Here is an 18,271-nt window from a genome sequence, read left to right as displayed (position 1 = left end):
GTGCGTCCAGTCGGCTGTGCCACACTGGTGCTCAGCCCCGGCCGCCCCGGGAACCCTGGTGCAGACCCCACCCCCGGAGTCCGGATTTCACTGGGCGTGTCCTGGGAACAGGCCCCCCGAGCTGTCTGCATGAGGCCGAGACGTAGCCACACCTGGGCCTGTGTGTCAGCAGGCGGCCCCTGGCGCCGGCTGCCAGCGGCTCAGCAGAGCCCGGCCAGGGGTGCGCTGCCCCGCGAGCCTCGTCCCCGCTCCTCCTGGGCCTGCCCGGCTGCCACGCAGCGGGGCTCACGGCTGGCTCAGGGGCCGCCGCTCACACCGTGCCTGCTGGCTTGGCTGGGTGTCTGGTGGGTGGCACTGACCAGCCCTGAAGAAGCAGGGTCCCTGTCGGTCCCTGTGCGGTGGGGGAAGCTCCTGTGGAGCTTGGTGGAACAGGGCCAGAAGCAGGCACCTGCGGCTCTGACGACCCCGCCCCGGGTTTTGTCTGCAGTCTCTGAGCTGCAGGGGGCAGGACCCTCCAGGCCAGAGGGCCCGTTCCCGGCCGAGCACACGTGTGTCGGTGTCTGTCTGTGGACTCCACAAAGCACCTGTTGCCGTTCCTGTCTGTGGAGACCTCGTCCGCCCCCCGCCCAGCTTTCCCAGGGTTGCGGCTCAGGCGGTGGGGCGCTGGGCTGGGAGCCCGGAGCGGGTCTGCATGTCCCTGTCTGCCCCTCACCCCGACTGCAGGGTGACCCCAACATCCCCGCTGGGCAGCAGACGGTCGAGGTTGACCTGCGGCACCGCATCCAGCTGCCCGACGTGGAGAACCTGCGCAACTTCAACGAGCTCTCGCGCCTGGTCCTCGAGGCCCGCGAGCAGGTGCGGCAGGAGCAGCAGGAGGGCAGGCACGAGGCCGAGGGGCCGGAACACGGGCCGGACCCGGTGCCCGCGGAGGACGGGGGGAAGCCTGGGGACGCAGCGGCCACGGCGGCGGAGCAGCCCGGCCAGTCGGGGCAGGGGCAGCCCTTCGTGCTGCCCGTAGGCGTGAGCTCGAGGAGTGAGGACTACCCCCGCACGTGCAGGATGTGGTAAGGACTGCCGGCCGCGGTGCGCAGGGCGGGCCGGGGGGCTCCGACACGTTAGCTGCAGCCCCAGGCACCCGAGCGGGCCACGCTGCCTCCTGGGCCTCGCGGCCGCTCTCGCGGGAAAGCTCCCGGCCTCCTGCCGTCGGGTGCTGTTAGGGCGTCAGCTTCCCGGACGGGAGGCCTCTGAGGTGACCATCCTGAGACCTCACTGTCACGGCTTTGGAAAGTGTGGCAAGTGCTCAGTGCCTCCTCTCCCTCTCGCCCGGCCGAGTTGGCCGCCTGCCTGGTTGCACCCCAGGGGAGCGGTGTGCGTCTCGGTGACCACAGGCGGCCCTTCACTGCCCCTGGAGTCTTCCCCTCCGCCTCCCCACTCTTCTGTTAGTTTCCGCTGCCCCTGCTGTGCTGGGCCGCCCCCTGGCAGCCCTCGAACAGCGTGTGGAGTGGACTGTTGGCCGCTGTCCTCCCCGAGGGGCGTGGGTCCCTGGTCCCTAACCGGTGCAGGTCTTGCCTGGGCGCCGGCTGGTGCTTTGCTGCACTTTGGCCACGGCTGCTGACAGCACATGCCAGGCCCTCGCCACCATCCAGGCCACACGGCCCCCGTCCTGGCCTCGCCCTCCAGGGCGATTTAAATGTAAACTGGCCCAAGGAGAAGTCCAGGTCCTCGGTCTCCCTGGCCCACACGGCTGGCGGCTGCTGTCCTGGACAGTGCAGAGCTGGGACGCTGCCCATCACCGAGAACCCAGTCCACAGTCTCCCAGGTCACAGGGTCACGGTCAGGTCGACCCTGCTCGCCAGGCTGTAGTCTCCCAGCTCCAGACCACCTCGCACCCAGAGCCGTGGAGAGTTCACCTGGTGCCTTCTCGGGAGAGCCTGGGCCCTTGTTGGTGTCCCTGCTGCCAAGTCTGTCCTGGTGCCTGGTGATCGTGGTGTGAGGGCGTGGCTGCCAAGTCTGTCCTGGTGCCTGGTGACCGTGGTGTGAGGGCGTGGCTGCTGATCCTGTCCTGGTGCCTGGTGACCGTGGTGTGAGGGCGTGGCGCGCTCGCTGGGGCCCCTCCCCCCCCTCACGCCTCCGCTCCTGTCTGTTCAGTTTTTACGGGACAGGCCTCATCGCCGGCCATGGCTTCACCAGCCCCGAGCGCACCCCCGGAGCCTTCATCCTATTTGACGAGGACCGCTTTGGGTTCGTCTGGCTGGAGCTGAAGTCCTTCAGCCTGTACAGCCGGGTGCAGGCCACCTTCCGCAACGCCGACGCGCCGTCCCCGCAGGCCTTCGACGAGATGCTCGAGAACATCCAGTCGCTCGCGTCCTGACCGGCGTCGGCCCGGGACCCGGCCCGTGGGCAGCAGCAGCACTTCCAAGTCTGGCCCTTTGGCCGGAACTCGTGGCTTGTCGGGGTCCCAGCCCGCCGCCCCCAACACTTTCTGTATAGCGTGTAGCCTGTCCCCGTGCGTCCTCGGTAGCCATGCAGGAAGCAGCTGAGCATGACTTAGGAAAACCACAAGAACTCGGGGCCGCAGGGGCTTGCAGAGAACTGAACTGCAGAGGGCAGCATGCGCGTGGCTGCCTGTGCCTTCCGGGGGGAACACGCCCCCCAGGGAGGGCTGTGCTTTTCCCGGGAGCAGATAGAGCAGTTGCAGCCGGCGGTACCTGTCCCCCGACGCGGCCGTGCCCCAGTGCCCGCGGCCCGCGTGGTCAGGGAGAGGAGACGGACTCTGTCTGGGCAGCAGTGCGCCCCTGGACGTGGCCAGGAAGTGGGGCAGGGCCGGGCCGGCTTCCCGTTTCCCTCCTGGCTTGCTTGGATTCTGGACGAAAGTTCTCCGCTGCTGTTCTTGGTTCCTCTGGGAAGTGGCGGGGAGTTCGCCACTCGGGTCACTGCAGATACAGCCCGTGTGCCTGCCTGCTCTGGGCTCACTTGGAGTCGTCCCCAGCGGCCAGCTCTGGGCGGGACCTTGCTGTCCAGGCCCTCTCCTCCCCCTTCCCACACACGCGTGGCTGCCCGCCCCTTGTGCAATGCAGGTCCACAGAGACTGCCCACGAGCTGCGCTCTCAAGGTGCTGAGTGTCCAGAGTGGGTGGGCTTGGAGCCCCTTGCAGGTGCGGGGACACGTGGGGGTGCTTTACAGCCCAGGCCCCGCTGGGGAACCCGAGCACCGACGCTTCGCCCGCGCTGCGCCATGCTGTGTCACCTGCATTCGGTGACGTCCGTCGGTGTCAGATACGGAGGCCCGTCCCGCTCCATCCTGGGGGCCTCTGCGGGGCCTGCGTGCCCGTCCTGTGGCCTGCTCCGTCCCCGGGGGCCTCTGTGGAGCCCGCGTGCCCGTCCTGCTCCGTCCCGGGGGCCTCAGCAGAGCCCGCGTGCCCGTCCTGTGGCCTGCTCCGTCCCCGGGGGCCTCTGTGGAGCCCGCGTGCCCATCCCGCTCCGTCCCTGGGGGCCTCTGCGGAGCCCACATGCCCATCCTGTGGCCTGCTCCGTCCCCAGGGGCCTCTGCAGAGCCTGTGTGCCTATCCTGCTCCGTCCCTGGGGCCCTCTGTGGAGCCCGCGTGCCCGTCCCGCTCCGTCCCCGGGGGCCTCTGCAGAGCCCGCGTGCCCGTCCCGCTCCGTCCCCGGGGGCCTCTGCAGAGCCCGCGTGCCCGTCCCGCTCCGTCCCCGGGGGCCTCTGCAGAGCCTGTGTGCCTGTCCTGCTCCGTCCCCGGGGGCCTCTGCAGAGCCCGCGTGCCCGTCCCGCTCTGTCCCCGGGGGCCTCTGCAGAGCCCGCGTGCCCGTCCTGCGGCCTGTGCTCACATCTTGCCTGTGTTGCTCAGGCTCACGGGCTGGGCGGCTCTGAGTGCTGTCAGGTGCTGGGCTGCGTCCTGCTGGCCGGGGACCCCAGGTGGTGGCGTCCGAGGGGGCGCTGACCTGAGAGATCCGGGGACGTTTTTCCTGACTGGCCTTGAAGACCAGACACAGGCTTCAGGACGCCTGGCGTCCGAGGGTGATCCCTGAGCGGTGCAGGCCCTCCCAGCATCTGCTGGGGCTCAGGCAGAGGGGCCACAGCCGGCACCCCGGCCCCCCACAGCTGTGCCGGAGACCCTGGCTCCCCTCCGAGGTCTTGGCAGCACGCGCCGCGGCATTCAGGTTTGGGTCCTGGTTTCTGGCACCTTCAGGGTGGAGCCCAAAGCTCTGTCGTCGCCCCCCCCCCCCAGCTGTTGACCTTTCTTGTGCCAAATGAGGCAGTCCCGAGCGGTGGGAGCCGGCCACGACGCCTCAGGGACCCCCGGCTGTGGGCCGTGGCTCTCCGAGGTTTGCCATTGCTTGAAACAGCCAAGAAGGCAGTTTCTACAGAGGCCCGCTCTAAGGGACCCGCCCCGTCTCCAGGGGGCCTCGCCTCCGCTTTGTAGAGCACACTGGTCGAGGAGAATACTTCTGATTAAAACAAAATCCCACACCTCGTGGACCGGCTTCTCGTGTTTGGGCACACAGATGCCTCCTGGGAGCAGCTGGACCGGTCTCGGGCCGCTCTCGCAGGGCGTGGGCAGCAGCCGGGAAGGTGGGGCTGGGCCCTCCCGGCTGTGACGAGAAGTCACTCAGTCCGGAGGGACAGCCACAGATTCCTAACTGGCAGCTGCCCCTAGGCTGGGACCGTCCCTCACCCGGGAGGGACCGGCCCTGGCCTCGGCGTCTGCTGCTGAGGGAGGGAGGCGGGGGCTCGTGGGGGGGGGTTCAGACGCCTCCGTCATCCGGACTGCAGCCACCCAGCTGGCCTTGCCTGCGTCACCGTGGCTGCTGGCCGCTCGGGGCGCTCACGGCCCTGTGCCAGCACCAGGTGCCTGCGTCCTGGAGTCTGCCTGGCAGAAGGGGGCGCTCCGGGGGGCCTCGGGCCAGATGTCCTGCCCTCGCTGCCATCGCCCGCCCTGGGCAAGGCCCGTTCACACGTGGGGTCTGCACGCTGGGCCTCTGTCCCGTTCACACGTGGGGTCTGTGGGGTCTGCACACTGGGCCTCTGTCCCGTTCACACGTGGGGTCTGCATGCTGGGCCTCTGTCCCGTTCACACGTGGGGTCTGTGGGGTCTGCACGCTGGGCCTCTGTCCCATTCACACGTGGGGTCTGCACACTGGGCCTCTGTCCCATTCACACGTGGGGTCTGTGGGGTCTGCACGCTGGGCCTCTGTCCCGTTCACACGTGGGGTCTGCACACTGGGCCTCTGTCCCATTCACACGTGGGGTCTGTGGGGTCTGCACGCTGGGCCTCTGTCCCGTTCACACATGGGGTCTGCACGCTGGGCCTCTGTCCCGTTCACACGTGGGGTCTGCACGCTGGGCCTCTGTCTGTCCTGGCCGCGGAGTGGACGGCTTCCCTGTCCGTGAGTCGCAGCTGCGCCTCCGGGGGGCGTGGCTTGTGGGTGCCCAGGTTCTCGCCACTGCGAGGTCGGTTTTTAGTGCTCGCAGGTGGTAGGGGGAGGGTGAGAGCTGGCTCACTCCCTTGGGCTTCATGAACTCGCGGTCCCTCGGTGTCCCCTGGTTGCCGCTGCCCTCTTCCCCGGGACCTCGGCGGCTCCTGGGGAGACAGGCGACGTGGCAGACAAAGCCTGAGAACGCTGAGGCCCTGTCCGTCCTGTCCCCTCTTCCCCTTCTCACTTTCACGTTTGATGCTTTTTTTTTTTTTTTTTTTTGAAGAGAGATGAGAGAGGTCTTCCATCCCCTGGTTCACTCCCCAAATGGCCACAGTGACCACAGCTGGACCAGGCCAGAGCCAGGAGCGCCCTCTGGGTCTCACGTGGGTGCAGGGGCCCGAGCACTTGGGCTGTCTCCGGGTGCTTTCCCAGGGCACAGCAGGGAGCTGGGTCGGAAGTGGGGCAGCTGGGACTGCTATCCATGTGGGAGGCTGGCGCTGCGGGCGGTGGCGTTAGCTGCTGTGCCACGGCGCTGGCCCCATCGTGTTTGATTCTCTTAAAGGACGCTCACCTGGCCTGAGAGCCACTCCCAGGCCAGGATCAGGTCCTGGCTTCGCACAGGCAGGTGGGGGCCAGGAATGAAACCTTGTGTCTTTGGAATCCCTTTGAGCAGGAGACAACCTGTGCCCTGGGTTGGGTGCTTTGGGACTGAGACCGCACCAGGTTTCTGCAGGCCTGTGTCACTGTGGCTCAGAGGCCCGCGCAGCGTGCTTGGGGGCTTGCGGGGGGAGGGGCAGCCGGAGGATCAGACCGTGTCCTTGAAAGCCTGACGTACCTCTGGGCGCCTGAGGTCACACCGTCGACTTGGAGAAGAAAAACTTTACACTGTTTGGTCTTGAGCTCCAAGGCCTTGACTGGGGAGGTGACACTTGGAGGGGAAGAGTCGCTGGTCCCCGTGGTCCGAGCTGGGGTTTGCCTGACCCCAGAAGCAGATGCTGGAGGGCTCGCGCCCTGGGGTGTGCAAGGTGATTTCTCCTTTTAGGTTGAAGCTAACCTGCCCCTGAAGCCGCCTTGTGGCTGTGGGGATGTGTGCGGGTGTGGCAGGAGCCCCGGCTGCATGGCCCACACCCCTGTCCAAGGGCGGGGTCCATGTGGGCCCTTGGCACCTGGACCACATTTGGTCCTTGCAGTCCTCCCTCTGACCCTGGCATCCTGTGCACCCCCAGGGGCGTGGGCAGCCAGAGAATTTGCTTAGCTTAATCCAGAGTGAGTTTGCGTCTCCCGAGGCCAGGGCAAGGGCAAGCAGACGAGCCTGTGCACTGAGAACTCCGTGGGCCAGGGAAAGCTGTTGAGCCCCAGAGCCAGGCCCGCTGGTCACGGCGGTGAGCCCCAAGGCGGCTTAGTGGAAATGCAGCCAAGCTGTGTCGCCGATAGGGAGATCGGCAGGGACGTGGGGACAGGCAGTGCTGGATGAGGGCGGAGTCAGCCCTGGCAGTCCCAAACCGGTGTGCACGCGACTTCACTACATTGGAAAGGTTGGATAAAGCAAGCGGTGGGTATTTGTGTAAGACGTAAAGCCGAAGCCATGCCGAGTTTATCCTCGCACGTGTACATCCCGTGAGTGCAGAAGGCTGTCGGCCACGAGGTGCCGCTGCTGGAGCCCGGGCCCGCAGCCCCTGTCCCTGCGTCTCAAGTCGTGCTCAGGAGACAGCAGGACGCGGATGCCGCTGGTTACAGCCCTGCGTCTTCCCTGGGATTCAGGATCGCTCGTGTGGGACTCGGAGCCCCAGCCTGGCGCCGTCCCCTGCTGCTCTCCCGTGTGGGCTGGGACCCGTGGCCTCTGGCAGCTGGCACTTGCTTCTGCCACAAGCACCTGCTGGGGCCAGGCTTCGCGGGGGGGGGGGGGGGGGGGGCTGTGGCCCTGCCCTGTGGAGGCCTTGGAAGCAGGACGGCACCTGCCACAGCAGTGCAGCGTAGTAGACTGGAGGCGGCAGCCTCTGTACGCCTCTCTGTGATATTTGACTTTTTTTTTTTTCCCAAAGATTTATTTGAAAGACAGAGTTACACAGAGAGGAGAGACAGAGAGAGAGAGAGGTCTTCCATCTGCTGGTTCATGTCCCTATTGGCCACAACTGATCCAAAGCCAGGAGCCAGGAGCTTCTTTCTGGTCTCCCACATGGGTGCAGGGACCCAAGGACTTGGGCCATCTTCTACTGCTTTCCCAGGCCACAGCAGAGAGCTGTACAGGAAGAGGAGCAGTCGGGACTTGAACCAGCACCCATATGGGATGCCGGCACCGCAGACAGCAGCTTTTTTTTTTTTTTTTTTTTGACAGGCAGAGTGGACAGTGAGAGAGAGAGACAGAGAGAAAGGTCTTCCTTTTGCCATTGGTTCACCCTCCAATGGCCGCCGCGGCCGGTGCGCTGCGGCCTGCGCACCATGCTGATCCGATGGCAGGAGCCAGGTACTTATCCTGGTCTCCCAGCTGGCCTGGAAGAGGGGCAACCGGGACAGAATCCGGTGCCCCGACCGGGACTAGAACCCAGTGTGCCGGCGCCACTAGGCGGAGGATTAGCCTAGTGAGCTGCGGCGCCGGCCTAGGCAGCAGCTTTACCTGCTACGCCACAGCACCGGCCCCAACATTTGGCTTTAAGACAAGATCAGCAGGTGCCCGAGTCGTTAGGACGCCGGGGTCTCCCAGCTTGCTCCTCGACGCCGGCCGCACAGCTGGGGGCTGCACCTGCGCCTGCTCTGCCCGACGCTGGCGCCCTCCCGGGGTCTCTGAGCTGGGCTGCTTTTCTGCTCTCTGCTGTCTTCTGGTGCTGGGGCCGAGGAATAGCGTGGGCAGCGAGAGGACACGTGGGCTGAGCCACCCTGCGAGGCCCCTCCCACAGGGCAGAGCTGCTGGGCCACACGGCGCCACCCGGCGCCCACTTCTCCTCTGGGTAGGTGCCTGGCATGGCGGCGGCCTGGCCGCAGGACCACGGCCCATCCTCTGCCTCGCAGAGCAGAGCTGGCGGGGGCTCCAGCGTCTGGCGTCTTCCCTTTGTCCCGGCTCTTCAGGGCAAGTCTCTTTAGAAGTGTGACCTCTTGTGGACACTCAGGGCCACTGCATCAGGCGTGACCCCAGCCAGCTGCAGGAAGTTTTCAAACCGAGGAGTTGCTGTCCTTGGCCACAGCCCTTGTCCCCGCCCCCCTCTTCCCAAGGGGGGGCACCTGCCTCCAGGTCGTTCTACACCATCAGCCGGGTCTGAAGGCCTGCCCTGTGCTGCTTGCCCAGTGCACCGCGTCACCCCGCGCGCCCTGCGCTACCCCTGCCCGACACTGGGGTCCTGGCAGCCGTTCAGGAAGGAGAGTCCAGGGCCAGCCGGACGTGGCCGGCGTGTCACACGCGGTTCACAGGTGTGGTCAGATCAGTCCCCCGGACTGGAGGGGAGCCGCGGCTCGGACAGGCGGGTGATGTGCCCAGGGCACAGAGCCAGGACGTGTCAGAGCAGGGGTCCGGGGCTCCAGGCCCACTGTCGCCACCCCCTGATCTACAAGGGACTCGCTTGGCGGTTTCTTTCGTCCTTTCCAGCAAAGGAAAGCTGCACTCGGAAGCCCGGCTCAGAACGCCACGGCCACGGCCGCTTGAGGCAGGGCTGGTGCAGCTGGGCTCGGCCAGCCGGCGTTGCTGCGTGGAGCCAGCTGCGGCCTGTGATCCAGTTCCCTGTGGAAACCCAGAAGGCACAGGGCGGCCAAGCCGGAGGCCTGGGGTCTCCCAGCACCTCGTGGTGGGCATGGGACAGAACCTGGCCCCTGGGGGCCCATCATCCGAGCCCGGAGCTTTCCATGGTGCTGAGCGGGGCTGAGGCAGCCGAGTCAGTGCCTAGCTCTCCAGTCTCTTCCTTGGGAGGAGCACTGTCTCCGGCATCCTCCGCCGGGGCTGGTGCGCACTGGCTGGAGCCGGCACCCACACCCTCCAGGAGCCAGTCTTGGCCCAGGGGCGGGGCTTCTGCCGTGTCCGCCTTCCCTGGCACAGTCCTGCGTTCCCGAGCAAAGCTGGGGGCCAGGTGACTGGGAAGAGGCGACGGCCTGAGTCCGCGTGTGCCACGTGGGCGGGCTGGATGGCTTACCACGGACGGTGGGCGGGAAGCTCCGTGTGTTGCGGGAAAATGCCGCCCCCGCTCTGACCTGCTGGCCTGCGATCCGGGGGACGGTGTGAGCATTTGTGGGTTTCCAAGGATTCTCAAGGATTCTTTTTTTTTTTTTTTTAAGATTTATTTATTGAAAGGCAGAGTTAGAGAGAGATCTATGCTGGCCCCCTCCCCAAGTGACAGCACGGCCAGGGCTGGGCCCAGGGCTGGGCCGTGCTGAAGCCGGGAGCTCCTCCGGGTCTCCCGCATGGGGGCAGGGAGGGGCCCAAGCACTGCAGCCAAGCTCGGCTGCTTTCCAGGCACATCAGCAGGGAGCCGGATCGGAAGTGGAGCAGCCGGGACTCGAACTGGCGCCCACGTGGGATGCCGGCTATGTCGCATCGGCCCTAGGGCTCCGAGGATTCTGATGCCACCATTTGTGGTTGCACAAGGAAGCTTCTCCGTTTCCGGCGCCACCTGAGAAGAAGGTTCCGGAGAACACTCTTGAAGGACTTGCACGGTCTTGGTGACTGGCAAGTGGTGCTCTGCGGCTCAGTGAGAGACTGCGGGGAGCAACTGAGACTAGACTAAGTTACTGGAATTAAGACTTATTCTATGCATCTGCTCTCCCACAATATGGCGCTGGGAGAGGAGCAAACAGCCTCTACGCAGCTGCCTCACCAATTTGACTGATAAGCTGCAGGAGCTGATCCTGATTGGAGGAGAGCAGCGTACTCGGCGTGTGGGTAGCAGAGTTGGGATTGGTGGAAGAGGACTATAAAGGAGGAGAGAGACAACATGCACCAGGAACACCCGAGGGACATCTGAGAAACATCTGAGCAGCCCCCGAGAGAGCTGGCCGGCGGTGTGCCGCTCCTCCGCGGAAGCGGGGGAAGCGGTGGGGGTGCCGCCCCTCCACAGAGGCGGGGTGGGGGGGCGGCAGCTAACCCGGGAAGGGCCAGGCAAAAGGAACAGCGCAGGGTCTAGTGTCGTTCCTCCGCGAATTGGGGAGCGACAAGAGCCGGGCTGTCCCCGCCCCGCCCCGAGGTACAGCTCTGCACGGCAGAGTTCTGTGTGCATGGTTCTGGGATTGACAGCCACGGCTGTGAAGCTGCACCATGGTCAGGATTCGGTTCTGTCACCGCTCCCGGTCACACACCTCCTCCCCGCCTCCTGCGCCCCGGAGGCCACAGCTCATTCTGCATTCCCGCCCTTGCCTCTTCCAGGTCAAGCTCACGGCTGCTCCGGGAGGGAGCTCGCGCGGCCTGGCTGTGTGCCCGCGGCACAGCCCGTGGGAGCCGGTGTGGTCATCACTCTCCTTCTCCCAGGAGCCTTTGCAGGACTGACGTTCTGCCCCGGGCTGGCTGCACCCCCTCCCCTGTCTTGAGGACCCATGACCCAGCACAGTGCGCGCCGCTCTGCCGGGCACAGGTGCACCCCAGCCGGCTCGCCCGTCCCCCGTCAGGGCGCTCGGGGTTGCTTCCGGCTGGATGCCGTGGGTAAACCAGAGCAACCGCTTGCGCGGGGGTTTCTGGGCGCCGACGCATTTTCAGTCCCTTGAGCTGCAGAGTTGGGTTGTGGGGCCGGATGGCGAGCGCACGCGTGACTGGCGGGCAGCTGGCCAGCGTCTTCTGGGGGTCGCACCGTTCTCTTCCGCCAGCGATGGCTGAGGGTGCCCCGATCCCACATCGTCAGAGCCTTGTGTAACTAGGTGAGCGCCTGCCCACTTCCTCTCACCGCCACGGGGCCGCGCGGGCGAGGTCGGGAGGCCCCTGCTGTGGCATCTGGTGAGAGCCGTGGTGGCCCAGCCTGGAGTGTGCACACACGTGGGGCCAGGAAGCAGAGCTGGGCCCAACCCAGGCTTTCAAAAACAGCCCTCTTGGGAAAACTTCCTTCTGAGGGCGCCCCCAGCCACCCCAGGACCCCTAGCAGGCCCACCTGGTAAACACCACCATGGCTCCGTGTGCACCACCTTACCGACCTAAGGCTTGGAGACTTAGGGGAGCGCATGAGTTCAGGAGGCTGTTAGGGCTCGGAGGGCCTTCTCCTGGCCGTGTTGACGGGTGCTGCAGCCGCAGTTCCGGTGGACTCTGTGTCCAGGGCGCTCACCTACTGTCGGCATCGGGCAGTGTTTCTGTTCAAAGCTTTGCACGTCCGTGACGGAAACTACGCATGAGGAGAGGAAGAGGGGTGTGCGTGCTGGGAGGAGGCACAGGAGGACGTGGGCAGCCAGAGGGCGAGGAGAAAGGGCGGGGTCAGGCGGGGAGCCCGGGCCGGAGGGGGCCGGAGGACGAGACGTCAGCCTCCCTGGACGTCGTGGCTCGACCGAGCTGGGGAAGTGCCTCCCAGGGCTGCGTGAGTCCCGATCCCTGCCCCACCTCAAGTCCAGCACAGCTCCTCGCCCTGCCAGGGTCCCACAGAGGCTGGGAGCTGAGAGCCCTTCAGTGAGTGAGTTTAACCCAAACCGTGCCGACGGGGATGGTTCTAGCACCTGCTCCACAGGCTGCCGTCAGGAGACGCGTCAAGTAGGGAGAGCACGAAGACCCCCCCGACCTGCGAGCCGCCGTCAGCAGCCGAGAACCCGGCCGTGCTCCCCAGGTCTGCTCTGCGGGCTCCTCAGACAGCGGCACCGCGCCCACGCCTGGGGCAGCGAGGCAGACGCAGAGGAGGGTCCGGGCGGAGGAAACAGCAGGGAGGGGGCACGGAGGTGCAGAACAGCAGAGCACGTGCTGGCGTGGGGAGGAGCCTGGTTAGAGGAGGCTGGGACCTGGTGTGTGTGCAGTGTACACACGGGTGTGTGGGGAGTGTGTAAATGCAGTTGCACATGTGTGTGGGTAGATGTGTGCATAAGTGCAGGTGTGTACGTGTGTGCAGGTGTGTACATGCGTGTGTGCAGGTGTGCATGCCCTACGTGACGCTGTAGATCTCGCACAGTGCCGTGGGCTGTGAGGACTGTGGTGCCGTGAGCCCGTGGGAGCGCGTGCAGTTGTCTGACCAGGCTCAGCCAGACCAGAGTCGGCGCCACGTGGAGAACGGACTGGCTGCCGGTGAGGAAGGCGGGCGTGGGAGATGCCGTGGAGGTGGCGCTGAGTGAGCGGGAATCGTGGGTGAGGAGTGGGGATGGCTGGACCCCCAACAAGGACACAAGTGGAATTTCTGCTGCCCCGCAGGACCCCAGAGCGGGCGCAGGCGGACAGACCTCATGACATCACAGGTTCTCTCCTCTGTCCCCAACATTCCAGTTCCACAGGGAGGCGAGCCCCCACCAGGGCGCCACGGGCACAGGGCACAGGCAGCGGGCAGCGTGTCCCGGGCAAGGTCTCTGTGATCTGGGACATGTGTCCCCGGGGCCGGCGGGGGCGGGTGGGGACCGTCGGCACCAGCTGTCTTCCGCGGGTGGCCGGGCCCCTCTTCGTAGTGCTCTGGCAGTAGGAGGGCGACAATGGTCCCGTGTCCCCACAGACGGCACGGGGGTGCAGGAGGGCCCGCGGCCTGGCAGAGAGAGCCACTCCATCTCGACTCCGCGGAGCCGGGGACAGTAAGGGCGCTGATGACTCCAGCGATCCCACGAGGAAGAGGTAAGGGCTGGCCCGGCAGAGCCGCACACCGTGCCACCCAGCAGCAGGGGGCAGTCACGGACACGGGGCCTCTGGACGGGAAACGGCGCTTGAGACAAAGGGCAGGCTGACGGAAGTCAGGGTACCCGGGGTGAACTTGACCCTGGCTGCTGGGAAATTGGCCTGGGAAAGCCTCACTGAGCTTCAGAGAGACCCCAGAGTGTCCCCCGGAGGGACACGAGATTTTTAAACTGTGATTTTGGTTTGGATTTCAGGTTTTGTTTGTTTGTTTAGTTGAAAGGCAACGTCAGAGAGGGGGAGAAACAGAAATTTCCCACCCACTGGTTCTCTCCCCAGTGGCTGCAATGGCCGAAGCCTGGAGCCAGGAGCTTCCTCTGGGTCTCCCCTGGGGGTGCAGGGCCCAGGCCCTTGGCCATCACTGCTGCTTGGCAGGTGCCTCGGCAGGCAGCTGGACCAGGAGTGGGGCAGCCGGGACTCGAGCTGTGCCCACGTGGGACCCGGTCTCGCTGGAACTGGCTCAGCCTGCTGCACCACTGGGCCGCCCCAGATTTTGTCTTTACAAACTGCACATCTTCACCGGAGCCCTGGCCTTGGCCTGGTGAACTCCTTTTCTTTGCCTCTCGTGGGTCAAATCAGGCGAGATCATCCTGGAACCACAATCCACCAAAAATACACCTGGGCCTCTGCTGGTTTGGCGGTGATGTGGGCTTCTGCGGTTCAGAGAGAGAAAAGCAGCAGCCGAGGGGAAGGGCCGCTTCCGGGGAAGGACTGAGCCAGGCTGCTGAGCCCCCCACCCCCGCCATCCGGCCCTGCTCTGCGCACTGTCCGAGGCCGGTGCGGGGACGGCCTGAGGTGGTGCCCGTCCTGGTGTCTGTCCAACCTCTGGGGCTAACAAAGCCCTCGGTCTTCCTCCTTTCGCATCCTGGGGCCCAGGAGGAGAAACTGGTAGCCACGGGATGTGCTGTTCTGATTCCTGCTCCCGAGGCACGGTGGCAGCGAGCCAGGGAGACGGGGAGGAAAGCACGGCCTGCCACCGACCCGCAACAGGGGCGCCTGAGCGCCGGCTCCCTCTCGCCGCGCGGCACGCCGTCTCGCCTGCTCAAACTGCCTGGGGTGGGGTGACTGGCAGACACAGCTGACGCTCGGAACAGTGAGGCAGGCGTGTGACAGGGCTGCGAGGGGCAGCGAGGACTGGGGCCAGGGCCGGGCCGGGGCGTGGGGTCAGCAGCCCGTGTGGCCATGGACTTGCTCTCCTGGTGTCGACCGGCACGGGGACTGTGTGCACCTTGTGGTGCTGGTTCTCCGGCGGTTTCACCCACGCTGGGGCTCGCTCTGCGCAGTCGCTCGGCGCTCTGTGTCGGCGCTCTGTGTCGGCGCTCTGTGTCAGTAGCCCTTAATTTCTTCTGAAACTTTCCACCTGGGGATGGAAACCTGGTCGTTCCAGTCTGAGGCTGTTTGTGGGAAAGCTGCTGTGGGTGCAAAGTGAGGCGAGGAGTCCGCTGGCTCTGGCTGTTTCCTGTGCAGGTTTTGTGACCACTGCCGGTTTGCCAGCCTGGCTGTGCCAATTCTATGAACAAAGTCGGAGTTTCAGCTGTCGGCCTTGGAACTCGGCGTCGTCAGTTCTTTTACTTTCTAGCCATTCTTGGGTGGCTGGGAGCAGTGATGAGATGCTATTTTTTTTTAAAGATTTATTTATTGATTGATTTTTGACAGGCAGAGTGGACAGTGAGAGAGAGAGACAGAGAGAAAGGTCTTCCTTTGCTGTTGGTTCACCCTCCAATGGCCGCCGCGGCCGGCGTGCTGCGGCTGGCGCTCTGAGCTGATCCGATGGCAGGAGCCAGGTGCTTCTCCTGGTCTCCCATGGGGTGCAGGGCCCAAGCGCTTGGGCCATCCTCCACTGCACTCCTGGGCCACAGCAGAGAGCTGGCCTGGAAGAGGGGCAACTGGGACAGAATCCGGCGCCCCGACCGGGACTAGAACCCGGTGTGCCGGCGCCGCAAGGTGGAGGATTAGCCTAGTGAGCCGCGGCGCCGGCATATTTATTTATTTCAGAGGCAGAGAGAAAGGTCTTCTATCCACTGGTTCACTCCTTATATGGCTCCAATGGCCAGAGCTGAGTGGATTTGAAGCCAGGAGCCAGGAGCTTCTTCCTGGTCTGCCACACGGGTGCAGGATCCCAAGCGCTTGGGCCATCTTCCCCTGATTTCCCAGGCCATGGCAGGGAGCAGGATCAGAAGAGGAGCAGCCGGGACTCGAACCAGTGCCCAAATGAGATGCTGGCACTGCAGGCAGAGGCTTAGCCTGCCGTGGCACAGCGCTGCCCCAAGAGCTACTCTTGAGGTTAAAGACAGCAGCCCGGTGGTGGGGGCCACAGCTTCTGGGGCTGGGGAGGGGCAGGAGTCGGTCCTGGGTCTCGCTGGGCCTCCAGCCACGTTTCCGTGGGCTCAGGAAGCAAGTGGAGGCGGCAGGGAAGCCGAGAGCACGCCCAAGTGGGAAGACATGGACGGACACGGTCCAACGTGAGGCTCGTGGCGAGATCACTGGGTAATGCTGCCGTCACCGTTGAGACCAGGGCTAACATCGTCCACACACGCACACACATGTGTGCACACGGGCTTTCTGGGCTACTGAACCGCCCAAACGGCAGGGCACAGCCTTGTCTGCATGCTGCCGGCGGTGGGGAGCACACGCGTGTGCACGGGCCACCAGTGCAGCCCTGGGCAGGTCACGACCCCAGCAGTGCCTGGGACAACGTGGTCGCTCTGCGGCGTCACCCACCAGGGTTCGAGTTGCTCATGACGGCCCGATTTATAACCAGGGGTGCAGGGTGCTGGGAAGGCTGGGAAGTGGGGGGAGGCCTGTTGTAAGACAGACTAGTGCACGGCGCTCAGGGTCCTACCTGCAGGGGCAGAGGCATGAAGGGAAGCCACACATCCCGTCTCCACCTCAGTGCACACAGTGCGGGAGACTCAGGGACCCGGACACAGCGCTTGGGGGTCACAGCCACTCTGGACTCCAGGACCCTGGGCCCAGGTTGCCCCTTAAAGCGACAGTCCGTGCAGCTGGCCTCTCATGCTGGGCGCCAGCGCCAGTCCCGGCTGCTCTGCTGCGGATCCAGCTCCCTGCTGTGGCCTGGGAAGGCAGGGGGTGACGGCCCAGGTGCATGGGTCCCAGCACCCGCGTGGGAGACCCAGAAGAAGCTCCTGGCTCCTGGCTTGAGCTGGCCCAGCCACGACTCTGGTGGCCATTTGTGGAACCAGCAGATGGAAGATCTCTCTCAGCTTTTAAAATAAATACATAAATACATCTTAGCCGGCGTGGCGGCTCACTAGGCTAATCCTCTGCCTGCGGCACCGGCACACCGGGTTCTAGTCCCGGTCGGGGCGCCGGATTCTGTCCTGGTTGCCCCTCTTCCAGCCAGCTCTCTGCTGTGGCCAGGGAGTGCAGTGGAGGATGGCCCAAGTGCTTGGGCCCTGCACCCCATGGGAGACCAGGAGAAGCACCTGGCTCCTGCCATCGGATCAGCGCGGTGGGCTGGCCGCGGCGGCCATTGGAGGGTGAACTAACGGCAAACGAAGACCTTTCTCTCTGTCTCTCTCTCTCACTGTCCACGCTGCCTGTCAAATAAATAAATAAATAAATAAATCTTAAAAAAAAAAATCTCCACCTGAGCCCCCGGGCGGGGCAGCAACTTGAGCACCAGCTACAACTGCACCTCGGGACGCGCTTCCCACGCGGTGCAGGACATGCGGTGACCAGGACACTGCCTCACTCTCGCCTCTCTCCTGACAGTGGGCAGAGAGGCCGGCTGGGGCGTCCCGCGGCCGCACCGGCCCGCTCGTTGGAAATGGTGAGTGGGGACTTGGGCTGCGGGGGCCACGCCCGCGTGGCCGGGCTGGGAGGGGCTGGCAGGGCTCACCTGGCGGGGGGGGGGGGGGGCGCACCTGTGCGGCCTCGCCCCCCGGCGCGGCCCCGCCCCCAAACGCAGCCCCGCCCCCAGCGCCCCCCCCCCCCCGCACCGCCCCGCCCTCAGCGCGGCCCGCGGACCCCGAGCTGCCGCAGGAACCAATCAGCCACCGACGGAGCGCACGTGCCTAGAGAGCAGTGCCTGATTGGCCACCCGCGGGCCAATCGGCGTGAGGCGCGCCCTGGGCTGTTGGGCGGCCGGCCGCGAGCCGGGTGCGAGGCGGCGCTGGCTCCGTGGCTGTTGTCCTCGCCATGCCGCTGCGTGTGCGGGCCCGGGCTCTCGGGCTGGGCTCGGTTCCGTAGGGTGCAGGCACGGCAGAGCGCACCATGGCGGGCCGGGCGACCCAAGGGCCCCGGAGGCGGGCGGCCCCGGCCTCCCTGCGGGCGTCCTGAGCCCTCGGGCACATGTCAGGAGGACTGGGCCTTCAGGCATGGCCGCAACCAGGTGCGCGGGACTGCGGCCCGACCCCGGCCCGCCTTCTCTCTCCCCTCTGCCCCCCCACCCCTCACCCCTGTCCGGCCCTCCCCTCCTGCTGGTCTCCCTTGGTCACAAGGACCTCCCGGGCAGACATGTTGTGCAGCGCACACCCGCGGCCTCCTCAGTGGTGTCCTGTTAGAAGCGCCTCCACCGTGCCTGTCCGGCGGCCAAGCGCTCCTGGAGGCTGCGTGCGGCCACCGTCCGCGGTTTGCGGGGGAGGAGGGGGAAGCCCAGGGCCCGGCGATGTCGGAGAGGGGGCACCCAGGGTTTGACACGGGAGGGCCTTCTCCTTCGGGTCCGCACCAGCCTGGTGGGCAGCTCCGTGTGCTGTAGGGTTCTCCCCAGTGAGAGTGCCCCTGACTCCTGTTGGGCCACGTGCGGGTCCAGCTGGAGCGACCTGGATCGGACCTGGAGCGAGCTGAGCCGTTCGGGACAGCCAACACCCGGGAGTGGCCAGAGGCTGGCCGCGCCCCTGTTGTTGCAGTCCCCCCAGGCCGTTTGGGCCCAGAGGGGTGACCCTTCCGTCCCTGGGGTTAATGCCGACTCAGGTCCGAGAGGTTGACCCTGCCTCAGTTTCCACAGCCCCGGAGCTCTGAGTGGGGTCTTCCCTCCTAGGAAGAGCAGCCTTCGGACCTCCGGGGAGGACGTGTGCCTCTCAGATCGCTTGGTAAGGAAGCGGGTCCTCGCTGCTTCCCAACCCCC

The 18,271-nt window shown here is 65.7% G+C and overlaps 2 protein-coding genes and 1 long non-coding RNA gene across 20 annotated transcripts in view; 2 read left to right on the top strand and 1 right to left on the bottom strand.

Annotated features, from left to right (window-relative positions):
- Positions 1 to 4,485, top strand: part of FBXO31 (F-box protein 31) — a 46,463-nt gene extending 41,978 nt beyond the window's left edge. For 2 of the 3 annotated variants that reach the window (XM_070061884.1, XM_070061883.1), the window contains 2 exons: positions 724 to 1,064; positions 2,149 to 4,485. In XM_070061884.1, coding sequence (XP_069917985.1) covers positions 724 to 1,064; positions 2,149 to 2,371 — 564 coding nt within the window. In that variant the 3' untranslated portion in view covers positions 2,372 to 4,485. The remainder of the gene's footprint in view (positions 1 to 723; positions 1,065 to 2,148) is intronic. The other variant, XM_070061885.1, reaches the window with a different exon arrangement.
- Positions 4,486 to 9,750: 5,265 nt separating this feature from the next.
- LOC127489213 (uncharacterized) lies at positions 9,751 to 12,611 on the bottom strand. Its single transcript, XR_007917148.2, has 3 exons — positions 12,039 to 12,611; positions 11,525 to 11,713; positions 9,751 to 10,024 (listed from the first exon to the last, which is right to left on the bottom strand). It is a non-coding gene; the product is annotated as an uncharacterized lncRNA (long non-coding RNA).
- Positions 12,612 to 12,613: 2 nt separating this feature from the next.
- Positions 12,614 to 18,271, top strand: part of C18H16orf95 (chromosome 18 C16orf95 homolog) — a 138,107-nt gene continuing 132,449 nt past the window's right edge. For 6 of the 16 annotated variants that reach the window (XM_070061881.1, XM_051840322.2, XM_051840321.2 and 3 more), the window contains exons 1-3: positions 12,653 to 12,865; positions 13,010 to 13,125; positions 16,918 to 16,975. In XM_070061881.1, the coding sequence (XP_069917982.1) occupies positions 12,668 to 12,865; positions 13,010 to 13,125; positions 16,918 to 16,975 (372 nt within the window). In that variant the 5' untranslated portion in view covers positions 12,653 to 12,667. Of the gene's footprint in view, positions 13,126 to 16,917; positions 16,976 to 17,259; positions 17,537 to 18,142; positions 18,237 to 18,271 lie in introns of those variants that run through there. The other 10 variants (XM_070061876.1, XM_070061874.1, XM_051840318.2 and 7 more) reach the window with 10 other exon arrangements.

Source organism: Oryctolagus cuniculus, chromosome 18 (genome assembly GCF_964237555.1).
Source record: "Oryctolagus cuniculus chromosome 18, mOryCun1.1, whole genome shotgun sequence".
In the NCBI taxonomy this organism is placed as follows: domain Eukaryota; kingdom Metazoa; phylum Chordata; class Mammalia; order Lagomorpha; family Leporidae; genus Oryctolagus; species Oryctolagus cuniculus.
Note: the sequence above shows the minus strand (reverse complement) of the source record. Positions and strands in the feature narration are given on the sequence as shown.